This window comes from Aulonocara stuartgranti, assembly GCF_965226115.1.
Source record: "Aulonocara stuartgranti genome assembly, chromosome: 9".
In the NCBI taxonomy this organism is placed as follows: Eukaryota; Metazoa; Chordata; class Actinopteri; order Cichliformes; family Cichlidae; genus Aulonocara; species Aulonocara stuartgranti.
In genome coordinates this window covers 29,118,901-29,139,747 of record NC_138960.1, presented here as the reverse complement: position 1 = coordinate 29,139,747, position 20,847 = coordinate 29,118,901, and the positions used below count along the sequence as shown (strand labels likewise).

At 40.1% G+C, this 20,847-nt stretch overlaps 2 protein-coding genes across 3 annotated transcripts in view; one reads left to right on the top strand and one right to left on the bottom strand.

The window, feature by feature from the left end:
- Positions 1-393: 393 nt before the first annotated feature.
- On the top strand, positions 394-1,270 carry sec61g (SEC61 translocon subunit gamma; the record flags this gene model as incomplete). Its single annotated transcript, XM_082545903.1, has 3 exons — positions 394-505; positions 882-985; positions 1,164-1,270. The coding sequence occupies exons 2-3, from the start codon at positions 892-894 to the stop codon at positions 1,268-1,270; spliced, it is 201 nt and encodes a 66-aa protein (XP_082402029.1). The 5' UTR covers positions 394-505; positions 882-891.
- Positions 1,271-2,017: 747 nt separating this feature from the next.
- Positions 2,018-20,847, bottom strand: part of tpk1 (thiamin pyrophosphokinase 1) — a 90,385-nt gene continuing 71,555 nt past the window's right edge. For both annotated transcript variants that reach the window (XM_082545901.1, XM_082545902.1), the window contains exon 9: positions 2,018-2,912. In XM_082545901.1, coding sequence (XP_082402027.1) covers positions 2,767-2,912 — 146 coding nt within the window. In that variant the 3' untranslated portion in view covers positions 2,018-2,766. The remainder of the gene's footprint in view (positions 2,913-20,847) is intronic.

The window sequence follows — 20,847 nt, the reverse complement described above, 5'->3', positions numbered from 1 at the left end:
TGCCAGTTTGCTGTCTGCTAGAGTGTTTTATCTTTATTAAAGGGGATAAACTTGTTTTTCTATACCTAATTCTAGTCCTCGACTAAAGACTTGTTTATTATCTTGATTGTTTTTCATTTTTCAGTCTATTGCTATTAATGTGTTTCTGGGATGATGGCTACAAATGTTTGCTTGCCCAAATATGTAAATAAAGCACAACTTCGATGGGATATATGATCTTACAGTATCACACCAATCCTCTTTATAGCCAGCTCCATTACATTCATGGATCTTCTTTGAGGTCTTCCTCTCTTCCTTCTGCCTGTCGACTCCAGAAAGTGTAATCGTTAAGAACACCTCCCCGCCTGCAGGGGGCGGTGCAGAGAATGATAACAGCGCATAGAATACAATACGCATGCGCTCCTAAAGTCTACGTCAGCTCTTTCTGTACAAGGGGGTGATTTGTGTCGTAGCTACGTGGCTCTCACTTCTCCGACTTTCTTACTAAACATCACGTAGGAAATAGGTAAGCTAACTGCCGCTTTTAAATACACATGTGTATTTTTCATCAGATAAATGTAACCAACTATAGTTGGGTTGGAACCTTTTGATTTTATTTTACATGTCGAGGTTTATTGCCAACATAACGCTACGTCGCCATAATAGTTAGCATATCTTAGGATAGCGTTAGCTAAAGTCGAGTTTTAATTAAATTAACGTAACATAACTGACTTAAAATCAGCTTCGCATGCTTGTTTTTATCGTGTTTTTTGTTTCTTTCTTAGAAAATGAGAATATATACAGTATATTTATAATAACAAAGTTGTTAAAGCTCGGACAGCTTAAGTCAACGTCAGCACTGAAACCAGTCCCAGCTTTAAGATTGACTTGTGTTGTTTCAGACTAAGCACCATGGATCAGGTTATGCAGTTTGTTGAGCCCGGCCGGCAGTTCGTGAAAGACTCCATCAGGCTCGTTAAGAGGTGCACAAAACCCGACAGAAAAGGTGGGTGTTGTTTCTTTTTATTTATGTCGGCTAGCCTTTGTTTGCTGGAAACGAAAATGAATATATAAATTTGAACCAATTGACTAGCAATTTCCGGATCCAAAGAGCTCAATTCTTTAATAGGGACATTGTATTATTTCCAGTATTTTTAACAATGATTATTTTTGCCCTCACCCAGAATTTCAGAAGATTGCAATGGCCACAGCGATTGGGTTTGCCATCATGGGATTCATTGGTTTCTTTGTCAAGCTCATTCACATCCCCATCAACAACATCATTGTGTAAGTAAACAATTTATGATAAACAGCATCACGCAGACCGTCTCCGAACAATTTTTAGATAATATCGTCTAAAACGTGCTCTCATCTGGCTCACTGATAATTGGGGGGTTAGGGTTTTCCTTTGTATTCCTCTCAATCTGAGTACAGCTGGTCATTCAAAATTAAAGTCAGTGATGACTCTACAGACAATGAGGGTAACTTACTGATCCAGACCCACTTCTCATTATCATCTGCCTTTACTTGTTGTTATCTAAGTTCATCCTCAATTTCACTCAGTACAATATATATGTATTTTTATTTTAAAACTCCTGTAATGTCTTAATTTTATAATGAAAAAATACTGCACTTTGATCCAGAATTTCTGCCATCACCCTTGAATCTTGTGAATCACTATGGCTCTACCATTAATTGTTACAGTCATATGTTATAGCTGCTACTAATACTATATTTCCACAGACAAATTTAACATGATTGCATCTTTTATTTAAGTCTCTGATCAAGTTTCTCTTGTATGTAAATTTCATGAAATGGATGATAAAATGACACAAACTCTTCCAGTGATTAATCATTTTTATTACACAGAACACAGGATTTAAAAAGTCACACCAGTACTGTTGGCAGTTGTTTGTGTACAGTAGAAGACAGCATAATAATACTGCTTAGGCTGTTATAAAAAGTGAGAATATGTGAAAAATAAGGTGCATTTGTGTTCTCCAACTTAACATCCCCTTCTCTGTTTTTCCTTCTAGTGGCGGTTAGGTCCTGATCACTCAGACTTCATCTCGTGGGGACAGGAGATGGTGGTGCAGTGTTAACAGCTGGTGTGATTGGGGGGGAGGGGGGATTGTCGGGATGGCATTTTTACATTCTGTGCTCAACATTTATGTCACTGTGTAAATAAAAATAATTGGAAATCTGATATGTCCCGTCTACTCTATCAACACAGCACCTTTTTGCAGTAGCTTGGTTTTTACCTTTTGTAAATCTGCAATCAAAAGGCACTTTTAATTAGGCGTTCTCAATTTGATTTAATCCATAGAGATTGCTAACAGCCACAGAAGGCAGGCCCATCGTCTTGACCTCAAAGGCACACGCAGGATGCTGCTATGCAAAGGATATCTGGACACACGTAGGCAATAATGTGCAGATATTAAAACAGAATTGTTCATTTTGAATTTAACACTGCAGTGTAGAAGCTCAAGGTAGGAATAGAGTTTAACTGTATAGTGCCACTTCACGTTACCATCAGAGTAGTAATAATTTGGCATTCACGACTATTGTGGTTTGAGTATGTTATTCAAAAGACAGTGGTCACCATGGTTACAGCAAAGAAATTAGCTTTTCAGCATTAGATTTTTCATTTATATCTGAGCGAACAAAAATTAAAAAGCCTGTTCAAATGTGTAAAACCTGAGATTTTTTTTTCCCGTAGCTGATCTGGAGAAACTAGGTCACAATTCCACATTTTTCACTTCCATTAAGAAAGATTTCTCTTCTTTGTCATTCCCTGTTTTTACCGATGCCCATGCTCCAAAGAAGAGGCTGGTCTGTGGTCACGGTTACGGCCTTCCTGGGCTTTCCGGGGTCAGTGGGCTCATAAGTGTTGGAGGTGCTTACTAGCTTGCCAAACTGCAGGACGTCATTATCTGGACAGAGGAGACAGAAATAACAATTACACACAATACTAATGGCAGACCAAGTGACACCACACTTAATGCTCTTTGGCTGTTCATTATATTGCTGCATGCCAGAGTCTTTTTCTTTTTGAGAAGTGGTCTGGATCAACATGGTCTTGGATAACAATTGTGAGGCAGGGTGGTCCGCATGACTTTGGATTGTGTAAAGCCGTGTGAGGCCACACGTGGTTTTACAGCCAAATCCACAAAGGGTCTTGAATATTCCTACTTTGTGATTACTGCAGTAATCACAGTCATTACAGTTATGTCCTCATTTTAATTGCCAGTAGCAGGGAAGGTAACCACTAGGGTATACAAGTCACATACCACATTTTCTTTTGTTTTGTGATTTTATACACAACAAGCCTTCAGTACTTTCCCAAAAACGACAAATGATTTGACTAAAGCAGCTGTCCAACAGTGTCCTCAAGTGGTCAAATTAGGAAACTCAGTATCCATGCAACCCACTGTAAGACAAATTTTACCATCTGCTGGTCCTTTATTGGGAACTTATTTAGCCTTTTGCTGTAGAGAACTAAATTCATTTCAGCCTCCTTACACTGACTCCCACTAAGCTTTAGACCTGATCTTAAGAACACAGCAGGGTATGAAGAGGACTGGTGCAAAACCAATCACATTGTTAAGAACATAATACCGCTTTTTACATCTTTATATTTTGCTTTAAAATAATACATACAGTAATTCACTGAAACATGACAAACATAGATGGAAATACAACACATAAGGCAAAAACTGACAAGCTTCAAAGTCACCATCTGCTAGGACCACCTTTCTTGCTTTGTTTACGTACTTCTTAAATGGCATTGGAAGCTCTTCCTTGGATGTCTGCTGACTTTTGTTTATTTTTCTGTGGAGATGATCCCACAGTGCTTTAAACATTTTGCGGCCTGGGCTCTGAGGAGGCCATTTAATCAGTGATAGCGGTCCACTGTGGTTTTCTCTCCAGGTTGGTTCGGGATTGTCATTTTTTCAACATTATTATGCTGAAAAATGAAGCAGATACTTTTCAAATGGTACTGAATGGTGTGTTAACTCCATCAGTTTTAACAAGATCTCCAACACCACTGTATGAAATGCAGCACCAAACCATGACAATGCTGCCTCTGTGTTTTACTGATGGCCGTAAACACTCACTGTTCACCTCTCTCGTGACCTCCTCCACATGCTGCCAATGATTTGAGCCAAACAAATCATCATGCCATGATTTTCAGTCCAATTCTTGTGTAATTTGGCATACCTCAGCCTTCTCTCTGTGTTTCAATTCATTAAGAATGGCTTCTTGACAGCCACCCTTCCCCTGAGACCATGTCTAATGATGTTTTTGACAAACAGTAGAAGGTCCTGATGGGTCTTTCAGGTCCTGTGTCAGATCTTTGCTGGATAATTTCCTGTCTCTTAAGGACATGGCTGTCAGACACTGATCATCTGCTGTACATAGTTTTTTAGTCTTGCCAATTCTTCTTTTGTCCTCCGCTTGTCCAGATTTTTACCTCTTTTTTTTTTAAAGAATGTACTGCACACCACCATGAGATATATAAAGGTTTTCTGCTAAGGGCTCTTTGTGAATCACCTGGCTAGTGCAAAAAAAATTATTTTATGCTTATCAAACTGTCATCTTTGGTATTTTTTTCACAGATTCAGCTACAGAAATCCAAACAAATTGTGTGTTTAAGCAGGCTAGTAATAAAATGTCTAAAGATAAATGTTTAAATTGATTCTTTGCTCACTCGTCTGTTACATGTAAACATAAAACTGGTTATTAAATAGAGTTAGGTGCTTTTCTTAGGTTTAAATGAGAAGCACTCCTTCGAAAATGGTCAGGTAAAAGGACTGGACTGAAAATGAGAGAAAAAGTAGCCGATGTCAAAAAACAAAACAAAAAAACATTTGAAAGACCCCAAGAAAGCCTGGATAACTACTGGATCCAGACCGCTTTCACAATAAATGAATAAATAACAACAGTCTGTCTCACTGGAAGGAAAATGTGAGGGGTGGCTCAAGACTTTTGCACAGTACTGTGAATATTAATCTAGGCAAAATAACAAATCACTGATCATGCTTCAATAGCCCCGAATGGCAAAAAATGTGAATTTGCACGTCACTTTTTCCATTAAGCGTTACATTTATTTACGCTGCATTAGCTCTGAACAAGCTGAGCTGACAAACACTGAGGGAATGGAGCTATTCAGTCGTGTCTAATATGAAAAGGCTACGCTCACGGTAGGAGATTTACACCTGGGGCTTTTTGTTATTTCCTTACTTTTAGCTGGTACTGTGTCCTTAACATCTGCAGCAAATTAACTACTTAAGAAATTTCTGAACCTTCAGTTTAGTAAATTTGCAAAAATTTACTTCAGTTGTGTTAATGAAGGAAAAACAGTTAATGTGGTTTTAAGATCTGAATGGAGGAAGGTTTTTTTTTCCTTTTGGAAAGCTTTGACCCGTTCATGTCTGAACACTTTCACAAAGCAAGACACAGCAGCCTCTCTTTTTTTTTAAATTTCCATTTGTTTTTGGTTTCTTAAATCCATCTTTATTTAATTCTCTGGTTTGCCTGCTTGGTGTCAAGTGTGCTATGATCAGTGTTTAAGAGTAAGTTGGAGGATGAGTTCTCATTAGTACTATAAATCACACTGCAAGCAGGTCTTTCTTTTTTCCTTGGGAAATTATTTCTGCTCTATTAAAATATCAATTTTAGAATTTTGTGGAAGCAAAACTGCCTTAACTTCAAAAAGCAGCAACCTCCAAAGTCTCGCTGACAAGAAAACATGCAAACATGATATACTTAAGTGAAAGAGCTAAACAGCACCTTGCAAACCACATTGATTTTTTTTTTTTTTTTGCCTGTCCCGTTTGGCTCTTTTGCCATCAGAATTGTTGTCTAAAGGCAAAGAAAGATGCCCAACGGATTTACTTTACCAAATTGACCATCCCAGCCATCCCATTTGATTCACCTTTTATTGTTTATTTTATTTTCACTTGCTGAATACGGGACAGACTTGACTGGAGGAAAGAAGGGGAGAAAGAAAGAGGGAAAGAGAAACAGCTGAGAAGAAGGACGGGGGAGAAGGGCAAAAACCAAAAACCAACAGAATGAGCAGCAAAAAAAAAAAAAAAAGCATATATCAATCACCTGGGTCACCTGCTGAGAAAGAAAAAAGAAAACAAGCAGAAGAGAACAAGAGTAATAGAATAAACAACATCACAATGATATATGGGAATATGACAGTAAATACTAAATGTTAAACATTATTGTGCAGCACATAAGATCAACAGAACACAGTGTGCTTTGAGGTAGGAGCCAAAAAGGGTGTAGTTTGTGGGTGTGATCACCCGTGTGTACACCTGTGAGCATGGACGCGCTTGTTTTTTGTTTTTTAAAAGGTTCCTTCATGTAATAATCTGCTAGAGGGTGTGGGGGGGCCACAGCCCCGTCCTCCAGGGCGTGAAGCAGGTATGGAGGAGATCAAAACTCCAGACATCCAGAGGCCCCCAGAACACAAGAGACCAAGGAAGACCAACAGAGGGGCAGCTGCGCCACTGTCCCGGAAAGAGCTGAGGAGAGTCCCAGATGAGGGCTCACTCAGCAGCCGCGGAGAAGCCAGGGGGAGTTGCAGTGACGCGCCCGTGAGCTCCGCCGGCAGCCAGCCGCGCCTGAGTGACCGAGCCCCAGGCCGAGAGGCCGGGGGCACCCCACCTCCGAAGTGGCCCGAGCGAGCCCCAGGCTCCAGGCCCCGATAAGCGGCCGCCAAGGAGTGAGCCGGTGTGTACCTGGACGCCCATCCCCGGACACAAAGAACCACCAACGCACCGATGTCTGAGGGAGTCCGCCACTGGCAGGGGAAGTGGTGGTAGGGGGAGATAGGCCTCCAAACCTTGGAGGGCCTGAGATATCCCCAGAGAGGTGGCGCCTGACACCCAACCTGACATATAGACACAGACATACAGGCACACACAGATACAAACATCCATTCCCACCCTCATGCTCTCATATGCACTTACTCCACACTCAACCAACGTGGAGACAGACATAAAGAGACGCTGTACACACGATCACACTCCCCAAGCGTACTCTACAAACCGGGTCTAGGTACCCCCGCCCCTGGAGGGGGGAACTGCACCCAGACCCAGGTGGTGTTACCCTTTTCCCTGTGGTGGGGGGAGGCAGACCGCCCCGACTCCGCAGCAGCAGGGAGGCCCCACACTCCAGACTGCAGTCGGACGGCCAACTCCTCCTTCCAGCCCCCCCGCTCCAGCAGGCCGCAGAGAATGGGGGTGAGAGAAGACTCCAAACCTCCCTCCACCCGCTCATTGTAGTGTTGATGCATGTGTGTTCTAAGGTGCATTTAAAACCCAGGAGGGCATGGAGCTACCTGCCAGAGAGCAGCAGGTAAGCGCATGGTCCCTCCTGCTAGCCCTCAATGTCTACGTGTATTCAAAATTGAGAGGTGGGCGACGACGCCAGGGGTGAGGTGTACACCCTGATGGTACTTTGGATTCCGTGTATCGTGCCCACCCCCAAGATCCTATATGTGTAATGAGAGTGTGAGTAATGTGAATGTCTAAGTTGTGGGATAAAATTGAGGCACAGGCAGCCAGAAGGGGACAGAGGGGGGGGGGGGGGGGGGGGTAGCCTCCTCTGCACCCTGGTGACATACCCCTACTCCAAGGTCCTGCATGTGTGGGTGGTTGTGGTGGAGCAGGAAGAGGGAGGCAGCTGGAGATGGGGAGGGAAGGAAGGGAGGGGCAAACCACATTGATAAGTTTAAGTAGCCAAAATATGTTATTTAAGATTTTCTACCACATTTGAATTTAAAGGAGGCCAATATTACAATTACTGGGGGCTGCAGGCACCTGTGCATTCAACCAGTCATCAATTTATCAATTATCCAGTTAAACAATCGTGTGGCAGCAGTGATGTGCATAGGGAATCTCAGTTAATGTTCACAGGAAACATCAGAAAGAGGGACAAACTGAACATCGATGACTTTGATGATAATGATATTGTTGATACCAGATGTACTGGAGTACTGTTCCTCTCCTTGGATTTCCAAGTACAGCAGTCTTTGCTTAGAATTGTGTGAAAAGTATGAAACCACGACAAAAAAAAGTAACATCCAGTGAGCAATAGTTTTGCTGAAGAAAATGTCTTGTTGATGAGAGGTCAGAGAATGGTCAGACTGGCTGGAGCTGACAGAAGGGCTGAGGTAACTCGGATAACAAATCTTTATGACTATTGTGAGCACAAAAAGGATCTCAGAGTTCACAAACATCCAACCTCGAAGCGGGTGAGCTGCAACAGCGGGAGCGCACATAAATAGAAATATGGAGCGGCAGCTGGCACAAGCTCACAAGAAACCGAAGAACAGAAAAACACAGCCTGCAGAGTGACGCAGATGGTAGGGTCAGAAATTCACATCAGCACCAAAGTGCCCTGTGTCAACAGTCCAGGCTGGTGGTGGAGCTGTAATGGTGTGGGAATGTTTTCATGGCAACACCAGTCAATCAAGGATTAAATTCCACCCCACTGCAGCTGGCTAAGTGCAGTCTATCCCTTTACACCCACAATTTACAACCTATTGTCTAATGGCTACTTTCAGGATGATAATGCTCCGTATCCTAAAGCAAATGGCCACAGAGGCTAACATCTGGATCCAACATCAAACATCTGGAAGGCGGAAGAGTGGACGATTTGCACGATTAAAGTGCAGCTACAAAACAAAATAAGAAATAAAACATTCTGCAGACATTAACTGATGCAATCATGTTAACATTTTGTAGAAGCTGCGCAGCAAAGGGAGGTCCTGCTCAGTATGTAGCATGGTGCTCCTAATAAAGTGTTCAAAGAGCACATGCTTCCCCCCAGAGCTCACAACAGCAAAAAGCTGTTTTGTACACAGGTGGGTAGAGCCGAGTACTACATCTTTATATGTAAAATCTCAACAGAATATAGTTAATAATGTATGAAATCAAGTGTGCAGTCATGCAAAGCAAAGAACAAAAACATCGTACGTCATTAACTTTTTAAAAAAATATGTGCGTGTCGTGTTTCTTACATAAACAGAATATAGTTAGTTTTAATAAACGAATCATATTTCAAAAGCATAACTTTAGCAAAAGTCTAAATTAATCATTAGGCTGCAAGTCTCTGAATATTTTAAGGGACATTTTTCCTCCAGCCTCAGTAAATTGGGTGCCAGGACAACTACTATGCATCATTAGTGCAAAAATATCTTATATAATCTGGGCTTTTTCTTTTTCTCTTTTTTTGAGGCTTTTTGCATTTCGATACGTCTTTAATGGTCGACACTTAGACACGCATACTTGGAATCTTATAAATGTGAAGTAGCTTTATATTTTATATGTATACACACACACACACACACACGCACGCACGCACGCACATTAGTCATACTACTATTGCACAGTAGTAACCTCAAAGCACCACCTTGCGTTGCCTTGGCACACATGTGAAGATGCAAAATGTGAATAGCATTAGATATTAAGAATTTTATAAATATGCAAAAATGGTTTTGGTGCAATCACATCACACAAGGGTAAAAAAAAAATGAACACAAAAGAACAAAGCCAGCAGAGAATGAAGCAAATCATTTGTCCACAGGCGCCTGCACGCACATCAAACAGGGACAAAGAAAAATCCTATTCTGCTTCAAAGACTGCCAAACAAGCATGGTATTAGAGCAGCTTGACTCAGAATAAGGGTGGTGGGGAAATGAGTTGTATGTGAAGTTGCGTTACTTAATAATTGAGCGAGCACAGAGTCAGGCTCGCTATACCCTGGGTGTACGAGAACAATGTCTGACTGCGTTTAAGTGCCGGCTTTAAGGTTACTCTCTGTAGGATAATGTGTTTCCACCATGTTCTTAGCAACTGGGAAAAGAGGGTGAAGTCAAGGCAGATACTGTCGGATTATGAGTTCTGGACTCTCTTAAAAATGTGAAATCAAAAGGCTTTAAAAATACTTTTCTCACATTCTTATTAATGCACATGAGGGGGGTTACTGCCACGGGAGGAACAGTTCTCTTACTTTACATTTCAGATTTCTCTAACTATCTTGTTTGCTTTTATAACATTTATTTATTTATTACATGTACAAGAATATGGAGTGTTTACATCTAAATGTTAGAGGCTTTGAGTAAATTTTGGAGCAGGGTTACAAAAAGTGTGCACTAAATCAATGAAACAAGATTTATACCAGTGTACCGGTAATGTGATGTGACAATAAAAGTGATTTGGTTTGATTTGAACTTTGATAAATCGTAATGGCCTTAACCCAACAGGGTTCCAAGACCAATTATCATAATTATCAATCATCATCCAAATGCAATGATCATAAAACATCTACCTCTGCATACTGCCATTAAACTAAAGTCACTGTGAAGCCTTTTTCTGTTGTAAATAAAAGTGGAAGCTGTTCTTAAAAGTACCACTAGAGGCAGCAGAGCACCACAAGAATTAGGAGTCATTACCAAACAGGATGTCAGAGTGGCACCTGCATCTACTGACACACATTATCTCTGTTTTTCCTCTCCAACACACATCCATTTACAGACCTACACCCACACACACTTACTTACAGACACACTTATGCTCATGTGAACTTCACTGAGCATAAAAGGCATTAACAGTGATGTGACAGTAAATGAATATGGGGGTTACTCCCAAAGAGGGAACAGTTTTTATAAAATATTTGAAATTTGAATTTGTTTATTACATAATGTAAAAAAAAGGCAATTTTTAGGGGCTCTATGGCTTTCTCTAAAACTTTGGCGTAAGGCTGCAAAAAAATGTGCACTACATCTATGAAATATGCCAACACTTTGATAAATAAAAATGGCATGAGGCACTGCTCAAAAACAGGCTTGCAAAGCTTTACAAATATGCAATTATCACAATATTTCTACCTCAGCGCACTGCCATTGGACTACAGTCAATGTGAAGTGTTTTTCTGGGGGAAATAATCGTGGAAGTAATTAAGAAAAGTACCACCAGAGGCACCAGAGCACCACATGAGGAAGAATTAGGAGTCATTACCAACAGGATGTCAGAGTGGCACCTACATCTACTGACACACATTATCTATTTTTTGTGTCTCCTACACACATCCATTCACAGACCTACACACATACACACACTTACAGATACTCTTATGCGCGTGCAAACTTTACTGAGCACAAAAAGCTTTCAGATGGCTTCATTAGTAATCCCCTCCTCAAAGCTGATACCGATCAATAACGGCCCCCTTTGCAGAGGGGACCGAAATGAGCGTTGCATCCTCCAGTGATAACAATGGAGATGTTTGCTGCCTGTAATTGCATTTCCAGCGCCACAGCTGAAAGGACCCGTCAGCTGTAAGTAGACCGTATTTACACAACAAATTGCCTTAGAGAGAGGCTGGGCGAGAGGAGAGGAGAGATTCCCAGACGTTTCTGGGGCCATTTTTGTGTTTGGGGGCCATTTTTGAGAGCGATAGAGGGTGTGAGAGGAGAGACTGTTGCTGGTTTATATTTTTTTCTTCTCTGTAGTCTTTTCTATAAAACAGGCTTAGAAACGCTAAAATATGGAAACGAATTACGTTTGATGCAAACTAACCACAGACAGCGCAGTGGTCAAGGTTACCGCCCTCTATCTAAAGCTGCAATTTATATAAAAACTAGAAGATTATACTCAAATTTGAGTCTTTTTACTGCAGGTGCAGCACTTGTTAGAAATCATTTTTAATTTTCAGTCATTGTGAGCAGGAAAGAAAACACTTCATCATCATTTTGAACAACGGAGATGCTGATCAGTGTCAGGGTGAGTCTTATCATTAATGATTGTGTTTATTCATGATCATTTTTCTAATCGCTCATGATAAAGAGCAGGATTTGTCACTGGCAGAAAAAATGGAACGCAGCACACATGTGCAGAGCAACGCCGAGCTCGACACAAACAGAAACTGGTTGTTTTTTCCCGCCCATTACGTATAAATGCATTTAGCGATGCACGGGTGTCCCCTTTTTAACATGAAACGTCAGCGCGAGGCAAATTAAACTCATTCTCTCGGGGGGGCAGATCCTCCACTCCCTCAGAACAGTGTGCTATCAAATTTCCTCGCGCTCCACGGCGCGAGAGAAAGTCATTTTGTATAAATTATGTTTACCCGATACTGAGCTGTCCAAATTACTAAAATGAGGTCAATGTATGACCGCGTTTCACACAATGCTGCAGCTCACTCACCACACTGAGAACAGCATCATACAATATGTCATTGCATTTGACTGTGAAGATGCTTTACCTGTTTAAGGTGAAACCAAAGAGATAGATACATTAATATAAGCTTTTTAGAAAATATCTGCTATGACCACCTTTATTCTTCAACACAGGCTGAACCGTATTATTGAAGCTTTCTTGTAGTTTCTTTAATTAGTCCTCAAGTCTCAAGGCTTCTTAAAGGAAATTCAAAGCTCTTCTTTGGATGTTAGCTGCCTTTTGTTCTGATCTGTCAAGATGTTGAGGTTCAGGCTCTATGGAAGCAAATCCATGACATGATAATGTTCCCCGGAATTTTTTTCTATCCATCTATACTTTTATTTCATTGGTAGTGTGTTTAGGATCATTGCCGTGCTGAAAAATGAAGCTGTTGATTAAAAAAATCTGACGGTACTTTTTTGGGTTTGTGACCCCAGCAATTTGGATTAGATCTCCAACACCACTGGATGAAATTGAGCTGAAAAACCATGACAGAGCCCCCACCATGTTTTAGAAATAGCTGTAGACAAAGTTGTACCTCCTCTCCAGACCTCATAATGGAGGTACACAATTGACGGATGGATTGGCTTTACATTTGGATTGATGCGTCTTGAGGTCAAGGTCACTGGAACTCATCTGAGATTTTTAGCAGATGATAAGAATCTGAAAGTCCTAGGTGACTTCCTTCTTCAGTTATTGCATTTACCAAGATTTTCAGAAAATTTGACCTCTGACCTTGACCTTGATTTTGAGGTCACTGAGACTCAAACTCGTTTGAGATTTTCAGTAGATACAACCTATAGCATGAATTTCAAAATTCTACACTGCCTCATTCTCGAGTTATCAAGTTCAAATTTGGGTGTCCAGCCTGCCAGCCTGCCCGGCAGGGTGATGGCAACACCCCATCAGACTTTTATGGCTGAGGGGTAAAAATTGCAAGAGGCTAAATATTTTTGCACAGTAACTAAAGTCTGGAGATCGTTGAGGCAAAGAGAAGAAGAAAGCTGTATCTTACTCAAACAGAATACAAGAAAATCCGGATTTGTATTTTCTCTATTTTATTTTCTCGGAGAGAACAACTTTTCAGGTTTACTGGAAGAAAACCATTCAGATGCAAAACTACACAAGAGCTTCTCAGTTTTGTTTGTACAGTTGATTCAAATCCTTTGGAGTGTGAGCAATGATCACTCTGCATGAAAGAGCGGGGAAAAAAAATAATCAGAAAACTAAAAAAGTGCAAGTCGTTTCAGTTTTGCCAGTGGTAGCAAGCTCACGCCATCAATAAGACAGGATTTCAAAAATCACTGACATGAAAAACGTGACTGCATTGGGTTTAGGCACCGCACATTACATCAAGCCTTGATTTCATTGCAGCGCTGCCGTTCGTTCTATCCACCTGAAAATTCTCCTTACATTTAAGGTTATTTATTGGCCGTGACATGAGCAAATATGTGCACTAGCACTCTTAGCACCATCTGCTGTGCAATGATAGCCGCTTCTATTAAATGTTGCTGGGTTTTAAGAGTGTGAGGTGACAAACACTGTTATGGCTTCAGTTGACCTTCAGATAAGAAAACTCATCTCCGCTGAGAATGTATAAGCAATCAGTCGACAGAAAAAAACCCACGGAAAGCAGAGCAAATTATATATTTTGTTATTAGAATGTGATTGTGGGGGATAAGTCACTGGCTATGTGTTTTGCCTGATGGGGAAGTTGAGCAGATGAATTAATAGGGCCCATGCGTTTGTGTAAATTAATATGCTGCCATGAATAGTTGAGCATAAGCATTTCCATATTGCGTATGAGCGTACCTGTGTGTTTGTCTACACAGTGGGGTGTAGCTAATGGATATTTGGTCTAAAATATGTGAAAAGTGAGCCTCTTTACTCCCCTGCCTCCTTTGCTAGTCTGCAGCTCCACTGGGGGTACTAGCAGCAGTTCAGATCAGGCTGCTCTTCATTTCTGCCCCTGTGTGTGATGTGCAGAGCGTCAGAAATCTACAGATCCATAAATAAAACCATAAAACAGCAGTTTTCCCTCCTGCTGCCACACTGTGCTGCTGCTACAGAATACATACACTTTTCATTTCCTCTGTCTAGCGCTGGGTGAGCCGGCGTGGATGAGAGGGGGAAGAAATGCGAGGGAAGGGAATAAGTTTGAAGTGGGATGGGGAAGTAGAAGGGCAAACAGAGGAGACGCCATTATGTAGGAAGGTGTAGCAATGTAAGAGAGGAAAGAGAACATGTGTTGAAAATGCATACGAATAAAAATGAAACACGGAAAGATAAAGGGAGACCAGATGAATTTCTTTAGACTGAATCCCTGAAAGCGAGACAAAAGCACGCGGCGAGTACAAGCAGAAAAACACAGACAGCGACGAGAGGGAAAAAAAAAAAGATAAAAGAATAGAAGAAGGTCAGGGTGCATGTTTGCATCTTGAGAAACAAAAGGAAACGGAACAATGTTACAGTAAAGATGTTTGCCTCTGGCAGGGACACTGGGTTAGACCTTGCTGAACCAAGTTTGTCAGACATATCTATCCGTTCGGCTACAAGATAAAGTACATTGCTTTGCCCTTCTTTGAAAACAATCCTTCCCAGTATTTAGAATGCTTCCTGAATACTGATATCTCCGGCTACACAAAATGCCAAAGGCTTAAGCTGCATGACTTCATCTTAGCCAGTCAAGCAAAACTTTAAAGACAGTCCTGTCAACATACTATCCGTAGATTTATTGTTTCTGAATTCATATCAAAATATCCCCCTCCTGCTGTTTCACACATTTTATCAGGGAACCAAATGCCTTCCTGCTTTTTCTTTTTCTTTTAATAACGTTGCTGAATGTTTTTGACGAGTCTGAGCCAGACACCGCATTTCAAATCCTCACTTAAAACCTCGACACAACAAAAATCCCCGCTGCTTTTATCAATGGAGTATTAGTGAAGTCTGTTTTCCTCTCTTCAGGCAAACTGTGCAGCAGGAAGGCTGTGTAAGTCTGTCCTCATCACCAATGTCTCATGTAAATCAAAAGTCATTGTTGAAAAGTCCCCATAAAGTGCTGAAGGTATGATTAATTATGCTCACACGGAACCAAATCCATGGCAGCGGATATTAATTAGTCTACATGCAACTCATTCTGCATGTCTAAATGGTCAAAATACTATTCTTCATGTTCACAGTGTAACAACAAAAAATATGGGGCATGTAGTGAAATCCTTATTAAAACTGTCTCATTTGCATTCCAATGTGTTTTTGAAGGCGTACATTTCATAAACAGCATGCTCTCATTAACAGTGAGGGCAAACTTTCTAATCTTGCCCAAAGTTTACTTTTAATTAAGTTTTCTCAATTGCTCCAGCTCTCTGAGAGACTTTGCCACTGAACTCCATCTGTGTTCATGTGTTTGTTTTTTATCAAACTCACCACCTGTCTGTCTTGAACGTGTGTTCATGTGTCTCGTGTTGGGTGGTTTTGTTGAGGGGTGAGGTTTGTGTAAACTCAAATTTACTTTTCTATTTTATGGGAGACAAATTACTGATCAATGCAAATTTTAAATAGCACCATTACCTGCTATGTGCTCGATTAAGATTTCTAATCTAACCATGTTTGGTCTGCTTCCATCGTGACTACGGATCGATGTGCTTCAAAAAGGTATGAGAAGTTATTGTTTTCCTTCCCAGGATTTGCTGCTACTCCCAGAGCTCATACTGAACTGGGAGGAGAAAGTGTAATATGATGCTCCCTGTTTCTGGAAGAAAATTGACTTGACTATTAAGGACCTGATCTTATTTAATTCATTCAAAGCTATTTTAACAAGTCAACATATTTACACGTTTTAAGTCATTCATGGATTTTTAATGACATGTACACTGGATATAAATCTCAATAACATCTTGATGCATGCTCAATCATCCAGGTAAGGAAATCCCAAAAAGGGGATTCTGCTCATCTGGATGTAGAGTTTTCAGTGGGAGAAACGTTTTGTCACTCATCCAAATGACTTTTCTGGATGAGTGACAAAATGTTTCTCCTGAAAACACTACATCCAGATGAGCAGAATCCCCTTTTAAATCTCAATAAATCTTTTTTTTTTTTAAATATTCATAAGAGGTTAAAACATTGAGCACAAGTTGGGTCTCATTAGGTGATCATTGAGTGTAAGTTTCACTAAAATCAGACTGATAATTTTGGAGGAGCAGCTATTCCTGTGAACAGTGGATGGAAGCATGGACAACACATCCCTCACCATGGCACAAACTCATCAGTCCTTTGGCCAGCTGAGCTAACAAGTCACAGTGCATTTAATCATAGCAAATGATAGCTATATTCTGTAAATACATCACACGAAGTCCTATTTACAGTATATACACTGCATGTAATACTATGGTATACAATACACGTAGTCATGGTATATCAGGTGCTTAGATGGTATTAAAATAAGGTAAATACAACCTCAGATGAACAACACATATTACACTTTTTCATTATTTGTTTACCCTAAATTAGGCTAAAATGGAGAACCAGTATGTGGGGGAAAAAAGTACATCCTCACTCCTTTCACTGGAATTAAGAGGATAGGCAGCAGCCAGGAACTGCTAATCAAATGCATTTGACTTAAAGCAGAAATTTTGGTAGTTCACGTCCTCGTGTTTTAACACTAACGTCGAGAAGCAAAGACATCAGCTTATGAAAAAAAAAGAAAGACATCTTATAAATAGAAATATATATAAAAACATCTTATGTCCCGATAAGTAAAAGCTTTAAATTAATAGCAGGTGTATTTTGTTTTTACTATGACTGTAAAATACTGTGACATTGAGCATTTTCTGAAATCTAATTTGACAAAAGCTCCTTTAAATAAAATGAATACAGATAAAACTATTCAGCTATAACTGTCATTTAAAAACCAGTACCTGTGCGGGAGATGAGATTATCAATGGTCCTTTACTAATGCGAAGATCATGAGATAAGATAAAAGACCAAAAGAGTCTGTGCAGGGACGCACTTCAAACTTCGTATTTATGGATGTGCCAACATGTGGGTACCCGTGGAACCTGAATGGGCTGAACGTGCTATCCTATTATATCGGTAGAGACAGGTACACTAACTTTTTTTTGGTCTGAAATATGTGAAATTTCACCTCTTTTGGTGCTTTCATTTAAACCAAAACAGGTAAAATTGTTTCAGAATTGCTAATGCACAGAGATGCAAAAGTACTAACTATTGCCCCACCATGCCATTTTAAGAATGCAGTATTTTCTTCCCTTTAATACACATAACTACAGTGATAGTGGGTTTGTGTGCCCACAGATGTGACATTTAGAACTTTGAAGACCTTGAAGAACCAGCATAATGTATGAGATAAATCTTATAAAGTATTATACATCTCAATATTATAAGAATCAAATTCAATTCTAGTAAATTTTCTGCCGCAACAGAGATTTTATATTGATTTAATACCCAGCTCTGGTATGCTGTGTGTGCATGCATGAGCTGATGAGGAGTTCTAAAGAAGTAGTATGGTGGAGTACGAGGAGCTTATTTGCATATCAACTTGAATGGAAACCTTACAGTAAAAAGCCACCTCAGCCAGTCTGTCATCATTGGGCTGACAGCTATTGTTTATTGTCCATGAAAGTTTCTCTCGCCTGCATAACACAGACACACACACAGACACACACACACACACACACACACACTCATACACTCATACATATATATATTTACATACCCAAAGATAAAAAGAAGTCCAGTGTGCAGGGAAACACAACCAGTAGCACAATAAGGTGTGCTCACAAGCACATGCATACCTCCTAATACAAAACACAAGCATAGAAAAGACACATTCATATCCACCCACCCACACACTACGCAGGGAAGAGTTGGTTTGTGGATGACAGCTATTCAAATTTGCTGTTCATTATGATCCAAGCTAAGCCAAAAACATCATGACCAAGCAGGTTTTAATACACACAATCACACCGTGCCAAAAGCCATAACTCAGACCGTGTTGCTGCGGCATGAAAGCTTTTTAATATTAAGCTGTCAGATGGGAGAGGGCTGAGTCACAAAGAAATGACTAAGGAGGTTTTCTGCACACCAGTACATAACATGCATATTCAGAAACACGCATACATACAGTATAACAGTAAGTCAGTCATAGATTCAGACTCAATGTCTCGCTGACCTTCGTAACTATAATTATCTGTGGAGGATTTACTAATTTTTTTTGTGTGATTTAAAGGAGGTTAAAAAGTCACCTTTGGTGGAGTTTCATCTACAGGCAGTAGTAACCTTTGACCTCTCTATTTGCTTGTAAAGAAGCATAATAGATGGCAACCAGTGAGAAGCATAATGGGAAATGCTTCAAACCCAGAGGCATGACTGTATAGAACTTTGTCAAAACCACAGCAGCATTTCTGACAAACCTCTACATTGTATTTCGAAAACTGTGTGCATGTATTTAGACAAAGAGCTTGTTTATTTCCAGTTCTGAACACTACACAACTCCAAACCAAACCTTTGCTTTAAAATTGTATATAAATGCCATTTCTATTAGAAAGTCTTAAATGATAGAAATCTGTTAGTTCTATTAGATCATTTATGGTTCATATTGATTACTGTCTACATATAAGAGTAGTAGTAGTAGTACACTCTGTTTGCCAGCTGATCACATGGGTAACATGGAGATGCAGATGAAAGTCAGAATTAAGCTTGATATTGCCATATCCGTAGATAGTTGCCTGCCTTATTTCGATATAAAACATCATACCTTAACGTCACAAAAAAACAAACATGTCCCCTGGTGGCAATCCCCAGGTGAGAGGAGCTTTATTTACTTATATGTCAAAGATCATATGACTGTAGTGACTTCAAAAATCTCATTTTTACTTTAAATATACACAGGCCCAAAAAGCTGTGGAAGACAGCTCTTCTCAAAGACGCAATCTTAAGCTAAAGGCAACAGATTTAATGTGTCACACATTAAAACCGTGTGCGTTATTTAAAGAGACTCGGTCGTCTTCTCACATCTACACAGTTTTTATCCTAAATTTTGTTCACAGTTCATAAGTCTGTTTCGGCTTGAGTATTTTAGTAAATGAATGCATGAAAATTTTATCATTTTAATGGCTGCCAAGGAAAGGTCAAAGTAGCCTTCATATCTTATGATTAATGTAAATGCACTGAACAAAAGCAATATCCGAAAAGCAAAGGTAAAGTAGAAAATGAAAAATTAAGCCAATACGTAACCTTTTCAGATCTTCTGGGTTTTAAAATATTTAAGAATTTTAGTACATCTCATCAATAAATAGTTATTGTGCGAATTGCGTTCTTATATCCATGCTTTTCAGTCACTGCATTATTAAGGCAAACAACCCTTATATAAAACCCATTATTTCTCCATAAGGTTTTTCACTAAAGTGCAGTCACAGCATGCCAGCTCAGCTTCCCTCATATGGCAGGGTAATGTCAACTTGCAACTTTGAAACACAAATATATATATATCTTCCTCTAATACAGTTTTAAAAACTAACAGTGCATAAACACACATCAGCTGGCTTTAGCTACATTAAGGTGTTGGTGGGTTAATTACACACAAGTTCATTATGCATTTAAAAATGTTATTTTGCAAGATTTAGCTTTAGTGTTTGACAAAACATTAAAAGCATATTGTGTTAGGTCTTGTCAGGCCAGTAGAACACTTCTGGAGTAAAGTTGGTGTACGGCACCAGATGGTTGCTTTGTGTTTTGTGGGTTGTGTTTTTGAGCCACTATAGTACACTCACATCGTATGGGATCTGGGGAAAATGGATGTTGAATCAATGCCTTGGGCTTTGTGTCACTGAGCCATTCCAAAGCAAACGGTCCTGCTGAGGGAGGCAGCTACCATCAGTGCTCTGTTGTGTTTACAGTGACGTAGGTGAGTGCTATTTGTACCAGCCACATGACATGCCATGATCGAAAGTTTCCCAGAAGAACATTTTGTTGTAATGGAACGATCAATCAGTGATACTTGTCAGTGGCATTAATGTTGAGGCTCATCAGTGTATATTTGCATATTTTGACAGGAGGATAATGTGTCATTATTTGAAAACAAATGATATTTTCTGCATATTTAGAACACCTGCACAGCCTGTTGACCAGGTGTCCACATGATGATGCGCGGGCCGCAAAGAGAACAAAGGAAGCAACAAAAGTACTCGTATTACCTTGATTTTTGTGTATTTGACAAACTTTTTTCCAATGATAACTAAACAGGGTTGAGAAATGTAGAAAACAAAGCAGGCTATTAACATCCCAACAATAGTACTCAATGACTTCAGTATGCAATATCAGTATGTGTATGAGGCTTGGCAAGCTGAATATGCTTCCAGCTCTGCAAGGTTTAATGCCAAACACTGCTAAAGATTATAATCAGTGTAAATAAATCCACAGAGTGCAAAGCATACACCAAATAACTGTGGGAATTAATATGTTTCAACATTTGCGCACACACACACACACACACACACACACACACACACACACACACACACACACACACACACAGTGTGATCTCCAGGTTGCTGTGCTTGAGCAGAGGATGGCGGTGGTTTTCGTTCGGTAACTGCTATCCCGCTTTCTTAGCTGT